The 10,000-nt window shown below is 41.0% G+C and overlaps 1 protein-coding gene across 8 annotated transcripts in view; it reads left to right on the top strand.

The window, feature by feature from the left end:
- Positions 1–1,459: 1,459 nt before the first annotated feature.
- Positions 1,460–10,000, top strand: part of LOC126995613 (protocadherin-23-like) — a 52,440-nt gene continuing 43,899 nt past the window's right edge. For 3 of the 8 annotated variants that reach the window (XM_050855320.1, XM_050855318.1, XM_050855317.1), the window contains exon 1: positions 1,468–1,886. In XM_050855320.1, the coding sequence (XP_050711277.1) occupies positions 1,793–1,886 (94 nt within the window). In that variant the 5' untranslated portion in view covers positions 1,468–1,792. Of the gene's footprint in view, positions 1,887–10,000 lie in introns of all 8 variants that reach the window. The other 5 variants (XM_050855315.1, XM_050855313.1, XM_050855319.1 and 2 more) reach the window with 5 other exon arrangements.

The following is a 10,000-nucleotide window of genomic DNA, read 5'->3' as shown; positions in this document are numbered from 1 at the left end:
GAGGGGCAGTTCAAGGATAATGTTTCCTAATACAGATTTTCTTTTATCATTTCAAACATAAATCGATCTTTAGGAGAAATGTTCGTAGCTGCAGCAGGAAGAGAAGCAGAGGGAGGAGGCGGCTTACTATCGAGCCTCAAAAAATGAATCTTGGCATTATTTCCAGATTACTACATTTGTTTGTGATTGGTACATGCTCGTGATCTAATGCACCTGCCGTGGTTGCTGAATATGATATCTTTTTTTTTTGGGGGGGGGGAGAATAGGAAGAATGGGCGTACATTCGGTCATTTTTTTTAACTCAGTAGTGTTTTAGGTATTATTATTGTTATTGTTATTGTTATCATTTCTAATATTGTTACCGTTTTTACTCTTTTTATTATTATTATTATTATTATTATTATTATTATTATTATTATTATTATTATTATTATTATTATTATTATTATTATTATTATTATTATTATTATTATTATTATTATTATTATTATTACCGTCATCATCATTACTAACACTGTTTCTCACGAAACTTCCCGCCTACATATAGAGAGAGTTTCGGGAAGCGGAGTCAACTTGCCGAGGGAACGTTATTCTTTCAGTCGCGGCTTTGATGGTGGCTGAGGGCGAGGACCAAACTTGTGGCAGCAGTCAGATTCAGGCTGTGTGTGTGTGTGTGTGTGTGTGTGTGTGTGTGTGTGTGTGTGTGTGTGTGTGTGTGTGTGTGTGTGTGTGTGTGTGTGTGTGTTTGGCTTTTGCTGAAGGATATATATCATAATCACGATGAAATACTTAGTAATTTTAGTTATCATTTGCTTCTTATCATCAAAATCAGGTGACTATCAAAGGGACAATAATAATTGAAAGAAATATAAGCATCGGTGTGATCCTGAATTAGTCTGTAATACTACGAACTCAAGAGACAAGCTTCACATTTATACCTATAGTGAAAGTGGAAGGAAAATTATTGCCACGTAATTCGAGTGATAGTATGAAATTTTACGACGACGATTCTCGGGAAAGTTAAGAATTAGGAAGAATATTACAGAATAATTGCAGACTCGTGATATCTGTGTCTTAGGATTTGGATTAGGTGGATGGAAGTCCTTCAGGGGAGTTCTGCGTCGTCGTATTGGGTTGGCAAGAACAGACATACACGTTTACAGTTGGTGAGGCAAGAGTGCGTCACCGTGGTTATCATCGCCTTATCGCTGCCTCGCACTCGACTACATGATAATATCTAGTTAGTCATCATATTTCAAGGTAGTCCTTTTTGCTAAGTTTAAATGCATCAGAATCACGTATACCGTCGACCTAAAGCGGTGTGTGGGGCAGGCGTTGATATGTACTGTTATGCGTTTCCGTCAGCTGAAGGACGAACGTAGGGTCTGTACCATCATACCAAGATTATCAGCAGCAGTCTTATCTCCCACACGTTATCAGGTGAAGAGCTCTGTTGCTGAAGGTACTTATCGGTGGATAGTGTGAGTTGTGTCCGGTGAAGCGACACACCTTGCGCCTGAGCCTCCTACTGAACCAAGGCCTGCGAGGGATGGCCTGAAGGCTCTTTTGGCAGTGCTTGTGTTAAGGAAAGATTCGTAGTGCTGATGTGCGTGTGTAATGGGAGCTAAGAGTTCAGTTGAAAAGAAAGCTCGAAGTTGAAGTACAAAAGTGGGGCGAACAAGAGCCTAGAAAAGTATCCTTGTTAAAGCTGCCACACCCCCGAGAAGAGGAGGCGGCTCAACACTCACTCGTCAACCAGCAACAGCGTCCTGGGTGACACACCAAGAGCAACATGGCATGCCCCAGGGGAGTCACTGGTCTCTTCGGCTGGTCTCTGATCCTGACCGCGGCACTGGTCCTCCTAGTCCCCTCCACTTCGGCCCAGAGTGAGCAGAAGAGTTCATGTCCCCCCCTATCCCCCCTGGCTCACTCAAATACGTCTGGCAGGGGTCAATTATTAGGGCTGGCCCGGGGCATAAACCACATCTGTCACTGCAGCAAGAAAATGTTTTTGATATCTATAAATATATCATCATCTTCACAACATATTTTACTTTCAACAAGAGCTACTTTAAATATTTCCACGTAAAAACAAATGTTAATGATAAAGAAATACATGACGATCTCGTTACCTTCCATAGTTTTTGCTTGATGTCCTAGCCAGCCAAGGAACTTTTTTTGTTTCCAGTAAGTGCCGAAAATATATAACATCGACGCCCAATTTCATCTCCCAACGTAACTGGCGTCGATACAGTGAAGCCAAAACTTTGGCTAGTATCACCTGAGGCTTCTTGTCATTGCCTCTATCACTGCTTTGAAGATAATGATTAAAGTATTCACCGCACACACACACACACACACACACACACACACACACACACACACACACACACACACACTCCACTCCGCTCCAATAGCTCAGTGGTTAAAGCTCTGAGGTGCCTGGCTTCGCGGCATGGCAGTCGGAGGTTCGAGCCCCGCTCAGGACGGAATTTTTCTTCTGACAAGGAGTGGTTACTGTCCCCCCTCGAGCAAGGGGGTAAGTGGTGTGTGAAGGTCCCAGCACTATCAGAGGTCGACTATAATGAGCCTTGCTCTAATCGGGAGGGTACTTGCTGGCGATGACGAGTCCAGGTCATGATCAGGACGTGGTGAATTACACACCAAAAAATAAATATAAAAAAAGGTACTAGAAGAAAATTATTTAGTTTTTCCTGATCCATAATTAATATTTTCCTGGCGCACCACAATAGTATCATGAAAAAAGAATTAACGCTCAACACTCAGGATCTATTTGTGACGCTCATGTTACGAGATATTACATCATTACGAGTCCCACCTCGCCGCGGGGTGAGCCGCTGCGCGCTAGCCTACGACAGACTGATAACGTTGCTGATAATATGAAACAATTATCGAGAACAATGCCTCCCCGACAGAACACAATGCCTTGGCTGTACTGGAACCGTCATATAAATGGGAAATAACGGAACACAGGCTCGATGAGCGCGACGTTTAGTGCAGCGTTCACATGACATTCGATAAAGTGTCTTTAGAATCATAATCGCCCGCCACTTCCTCTCGTTCATGACGCCCCAATATAATTATATGTAAAATTTTACGGATATTTTGTCCATCTCTGAGACGTTAGTGACGTGTTACATTTGAACGCAATTTTTGTCTTAAATAGCAACTCACTGTTCAGGCTCAGAGATTATGAGACACCATCTGACTTAGTTAAAACTTCAAGAGTCATGCGGGCCTTCAGGAGGCAGGTGTGGGTGAATTGTAGACAAAGGTGCTGGAAGATGTACATAGTGGTAGCACGACAAAAAAATAATTTCATAGGAAAAGCGAAGTTTCAATTAAGAAAGACGATGTGACATAATATCATCTAATTACTAAAACAATTCACGGCTTGCTGATAAGAAACACTTAAGAAAATAGAGTAGAATAACATGGGAATCAAGGTAGACGGTGACAACCACTGCAGTACTGGATCGTTAATGACAATTGTACTGAGTGAGTCTGACGAATTCCAAGAGGGAATGACGGAAGAACTCCACATATGATTTAAAAGTATACATGAAGATGAAAATGAAAAAAAAAAGTGTAGTTCAAAAATAAATTGACAGAATAAATGACATTGATAAGGAATGAAACACTTGAGAAAGTAAAAGTATACATCAAGAATACATCAACAGTGGTAAACTCTGGAGCAGTCTTCCCTTGTCTGTATTTCCTGCTGCCCGTGAATTGACCTCTTTCAAGAGCACCTCTCTATCCGAAGTTGACCACTCTTTTTGACCACTCATATCTACTGTCTTTCATAGGAGCAGTGATTAGCGGGCTTATTTTATATTTATTTTTGCTCTTTAGCTGCTTCCTTTACTGAAAAAAAAAAACCACATCTAGGACAAACAATTAGTGCAATTCCATAATAATAAAAAGAAAATATAAACAGGAAGAAGTGCATTTGGTAAACATAGTGATATCAAGAATAGCAGTCTGCCACTTTCTACGTAGAGAAAGGTGTAGAATCCGCAGTGTATCCTGCCAATTCTAGAAACGGTTCAAAAGCCTCACAAAATATTTTGAGAAAGCTGAGGAGCTCCCAAAAAGGAATGAAGAGAAAAAGGCTTGGTAAACAAGGTAAGGTAGACAGTGGACATTATGGATTAGACAAGAGACAGGTTGAAGACATGTTAATATCTATTAAGAATAAGAAATGAACTTGGGCAGGCCATATGCGTAGAGCCAATAACAGACGGAGAATAGATGTGCCAACCCTGAAACAGTACGAACAGTCAGGGCAGGCAAAGGACGAGGTGAGATGAAATTAGGACATTTGCCGAAACAAGATGGAGTGCACTAACATGAAACAAAGAGAAGTGGAGAATGTTGGGAAAGGCCTTCGCTCTACAGTATTAATGTTGAGTATTAATGGCAAGGGAGGAGGATGTTATATTCCCATAAATCTCAACAGTTAAATTTCCGATAATTATTTGTTGTCCTCCCAACTGCACCTATTTCTAGATTTTCTGTGTGTGTAGGTCCTCGATCATTCTTTGTATATTTTTCTAATCACTTAGCAAGCCGTGAATATATTGTGACACCTTCCGTAACACCTTTCCAAATTAAAATTTTCTGTAAAGTTTAAAGGCTGCCTTAGTGCTTCTCTATATATTTTCCAGCAACATCGTCGCTCTGTTTCTTGAGTGCCTGCATGACTGATCGTTTTAAGCATTCTCATTGTCTATGGAACCCATTGATACTCGGCTTATTTTCTGAAAATTGGCTAATGACGTGAATGTGATTAGTGGTTGAGTATTCCTAGTAAAGTCTGGCTTGTTCCCATGGCTGGTTAGACTCTAGTGTTCCGCATATTTTGTTTGCGATTATTTTGACGTAAGTTTGTAGCTTACAAGAATGAAACTGAACGGTCAGTAGTTCTATGAAATCAATCATTGCTCACCTCTTTATTTTCTTTATCAAATTACACCCACTGTCGGACTGGCACTCTTCTTTAAAGGCTCTCACTTTCTCCCTCAGTTAGGCTCTTATCTTAGGGATTTTTTTGTACATCTTTCTCTCCAGGTACTCTCCCCTTTCAGTGGTTCTTGTTTCGTATATTAATGTTTTCTTCTCTTTTTCCAAGTACTAATAACCTTCTAATGACATTTATTTTACATGGAAGTTTATTTTTTCACATTTTTCTCTCTAAGTACTTTTTTTTCTTTCAGTGATTTTATTTTCATATATCCAAGTCTTTCTTCTCTTCTCCCAATAACAAATACCCTTCTCATTGCATTTATTTCACATGCAGAAGTTTCTTTTCGTCCTCCACACAGATACTTTCCTTAGAATTCACGACTTCCTACTTCATGCACTGTCTACTTTCTTCTCACTTTCCTTTCCTTATCGTCTACTTCCTATAAGATAAATCAGGCACTTGTTTCCCAGCGAAACATCTGTTTAACATTTCCAGGCCTCCTTTTGTCCAAACACTTATATTTGAGCACAATATCTACGGCCAACCACTTTTCTGTATTATTCAAGGAGCTCGTCTCCCATGCAGTAATCTTTGCATTTTTCTTCCAGCCACTTCTCACTTCTTCATGCTCTCTGATCATCCTTCAGATACTCCTCTTGCGTTGGAACTCTTGTCTTCTATCAAGTCTTGCTCCCTTCCTTCTGTTCTAGAAATCTTCCTTCCGTCAGTTTTCTTTCTCATGTAGTAGATCTTTTATTTACGTCCAGTACAGTTTTCTTCCTCTCCTCTTTGTTAAGGCACTCATAATGACACCGCTATGTTCCTCCTTCCTCTGCCTGTGTACTCTTGGCTTTCAATCAGGACAAACGTTTCCCTTCAAGCAGAACTCATGTTTCCTCTTTTCGTCCAGGACTCCTTCCTTCTCCCTGGTCCTCCTTCTTGTTTCCAGGCCCACCATGTGCGATAGTTAAGATGATACAGTGTCTCTGGCACGTGTCTTCCTCAGACCCTTTTTTTATACAGGTATTTCTAGTCTCCTAAAGCCATTGGTATAATAACTGGAGCTTACATATTCCTGGAGAGAGGAAATCCTCCACTCCTATTACTTTTGAGGAGATTTATGGCTCTTATTTACCATCATATCATCTGTTGCATTTCGTCTATCTGCAGTAACATTATACCAAAATCTGCGCTTACTTTGGCAACATAGAGTTGATGAAAGCTATGATTACTGTCCTTTTTATTTCACGGATTTTTTCTCTATAGTACGTATGTTTTGATTTCTAATTCGAATCATCCAGTCTCTCTCTCTCTCTCTCTCTCTCTCTCTCTCTCTCTCTCTCTCTCTCTCTCTCTCTCTCTCTCTCTCTCTCTCTCTCTCTCTCTCTCTCTCAAACCTTAAACATATATCGGGGAAGGGGGGGGGGGGCGGGATGGTAGCCTGTGGACAGCAAAGTGAAGGTGAAAAAAAGAAAAAAAAGTCACCTGCTGATGGAGAGGGGATGGCAACTCTTGACCCGCAAGGCAGACACAACAACGCAGTACGGAAAGAAGAGGAAAGAAGAGGAAAAAAGAATAAAAGAATCTCTTGGTTACTGCATAGCTTTAAGACGCACGGAGAAAGACACGGGAGCATTCAGTCAGGCCTCCTGCGCCCCGCCGTGGCCATTTTGTTCCGCCTCCTTGCTCAACAACAGCAGCAGCAGTACATATGTGGCAATATAATGATACGCTTTGTCCTGCGGGTTTTGATAATGGCTTACGTGTCTGTTCGTTGTGTCTTTCGAATACGTTTTTTTCTTTTAAACTTTGTGATCGACCATCACGAGGCTGCTGCTGTTGGCGCTTGTCTAAAGTACAGACAGATAGACAGATTGATATATGTATGTATATATATATATATATATATATATATATATATATATATATATATATATATAGAGAGAGAGAGAGAGAGAGAGAGAGAGAGAGAGAGAGAGAGAGAGAGAGAGAGAGAGAGAGAGAGAGAGAGAGAGAGAGAGAGAGAGAGAGAGAGAGAGCAAACGGCAACTATTTAGTACGAGGCGAGAAAATTCCCACTTAGTAGGGCGACAGGTAAGGTGATACAGTATCTCCAAAATTATTATCGACTTGCTCTGAAGAAGTATACAATGGAATAAAATAGGAATCAAGACAGACGGTGGATATCTTAACAACGATGAATTCGCCGACGATAGTTTTACTAAGTGATTTTGAAAGAAACGTGCAAAATAGTTATCAAGCAACTTCACAGACAGAATGTAAATATTGTAGGTCTGAACAATTACACAAGGATCCTCCTTCGCGAGGGCAGTTTCCAATTGGTTCCAACTGTTGACCCACCCACTGACGAAAGCATACCCACTTTTGACAAGGTCAGAAAGGCTGTGGCAAGGCTGAAGGGTGGAAAAACAGTTGGTATTTGTAACTTCAGTGCGGAGCTGCTCAAAACTGGATATGAGGCCATGATCCGCGGGTTGAATGCAGTCTTGACTGCCGTGCGGCAAACTGGTATTATTCCCCCTGACTAGAAAAGGGAGCTGATCGTCTCTATCTGGAGAGGGAAAGGGGGCCGTCACAACTGTAACAACATGGGGAGTAAGCAGGATGGCACCTGCCGAAAAGGGAGTTAGTCACTAGCGGTAAGGTATATACGGGAAGCGAGGGGATGCTGCAAGTCTTTTCACTTTTCGTGTCCCTTTGTCTCTAATACCGGTCAGCATGGCCTCTAACGACAAATTTTCTTACTTTCAAACCACATACACGCAACACATACCACTTCCTAATTTTTTTTAATATATTATAATGGAAAGCTTTTAAAATCTCGCCTCGGATTCCCTTTTTGGGGAGGGGACTAGGAATGTCCTCAGGTCGGAACCCACCTCTGGTAACAACCTAAGGAGGTGTCTTGATATCTCTTCCAGCTTTTCTTCTGCCGCATTTGCAGTGTTTGCTCTAATTTCTCTAATTTATAATTTCCTTCTTTTCCAAACCGAAGCACAGGCTTCTGAGGCTAATAACAGTAATCTCTACTCTTTCGTCCTTTTGTCTTTAGACTAAATTTCAATCCAAAGCTGGATGCTGCGTCTATGTACACATTGATATCACTTGCTCTCATGCCTACACCCTTCATTCTTTAAAATTTTCCACCATCCAAAGGCTTAACAATCATAATACTAATAAATACGTCTGTGATGTTTACGAGTATCACTCACTTAACTCCACCAACTATGTAATCTTTTTTTACTATTTGACTTCCACATCTTAACTTACTCTAGCTCCCTTTCCTGAAATCTTCATCTTAGCAGATTTCAAAGTTCACCACCAGCTTTAGCTTTCATCCTCTTTCACTGACCAGCATGGTGAACAAGTCTACATCTTAACTCTCCTTTATTATCTAGTACAGTTGCTTCAGCACCCTAAACGTATCCCTGAGCGCCTTACGAGACACGCCCAAGACTGGAGCTCTTCCTAACTTCTAATCCTTCAACTTGTTCTGTTGAACTATTCTCTCCGTTGAGGTCTTTCGATCACAACCATATTTCAGCATTCTGCCCTATCGCTCTTGTACAGAGCCACCGAAAAGGCGATGCTTCTGTCAATATGCTTCAGCTCAGTGGGAATACCTGCGGATGTATTTTTCCGATTTTTCATGGAATAAATACTGCTTCCAGGTCAAAGACCTCTGTCTGTGTGCCCACCGCATTACTGAGGAAATTGTCTTTGGGATGGAGGGACACATTTCGCGTACCTTCTCTATTCCTTTTGATAAAGATCCTGGATTCAATCACTTGTTCTCGTGCTATACAAGATAGATGTGCAGCTCACAAAAGGCACCAGAGCCTTCAAACTCCTGCTGATTATGATCTTCATATTTCTGCCCGAATACGTATCCAGTCTATTTTCCAACTCACCAAAGACCTTTTTTCAGTAATACAAAATTGTCAAAACCTTGCTTTCTCTAATTCTTCAAAAGACTTCTGGTAATAAGTTAAAAATATCTCTAACAATTTCATTTATTCATCTTTCTCACGTCTCCTTCGCCATGACGGTAGCCCACCTGTCACATCTGTCTTTTGAGCTCTTCGCTCAAACTCTCTCTGAAAATTCTCCTTTGGACGATTCAGGGCATATTCATCCTACTCACTCCCCTCTCAATTCACTATGGACTGAATCCTCAGAAGGCTTGTGGACCCGACGGAGTGCCTCCTATGGTCCTTAACACCTACGTTTTCGTACTAACACACTGCCTGGTCAAAAGTTTTCGTTTCTACCATTCAGCATCTATTTCCTTCCTGTTGAAAATACGCCGACATACAACCTGTGCCTAAGAAGAGTACTAAAGCTTTGCTTTCTTAGCTTTCTAAAGATTCTGAAACAATCCTTTATAAGAAAGTTCTGAAACATCTATATCAACTTCTAACCTCTTTGATTACCAAGGATATATGCAATGTTCTTAACTCAGAATTCTTACTTCAAACTTCATATCTCGTCTCTTGAATAATCAGCTTCCCCGAGGTTATGCGTCTTGTACCGTCTCCATCTATTGTCTTCCATTTATAGTTAGCGTCGTAGGGTGTGTGAGGCGATGCGCCTCCACGGCGTATGCCGCTACTGATTGACTGATTGATCATCTTCAGACTTTACTACTCGATTACAGGACAAAAGCTTTCCTAACGTTTTCCACCTTTCTGTTGGTATTGTTGATATATACATCTGTTATTCCCTCTTCAGAAAGGTGAACAGTTAATCGCCACTCCTTATTGTGTGCTTCTTAGCTTCATTTCTAAATATTTCTGAACCGAATGATAGGACAGGCAGGACACATTCACTGTTCACCTTTCTCTGAAGAGGGAGTGTCAGGATGATATATATGACATTACCATTTTTACCGAAACCTCTCCATTCTATTGCTACTCTTTCAGATGCAGGCATTGTAGGCTAACAGGAGTGAAAACAGGAATGGAGAACGTTTATGTGTATGACTTAAGA

Source organism: Eriocheir sinensis, chromosome 8 (genome assembly GCF_024679095.1).
Source record: "Eriocheir sinensis breed Jianghai 21 chromosome 8, ASM2467909v1, whole genome shotgun sequence".
Lineage (NCBI taxonomy): Eukaryota > Metazoa > Arthropoda > Malacostraca > Decapoda > Varunidae > Eriocheir > Eriocheir sinensis.
The sequence above is the reverse complement of the archived record's forward strand: the minus strand, read 5'-3'. Positions and strand labels throughout refer to the sequence as shown.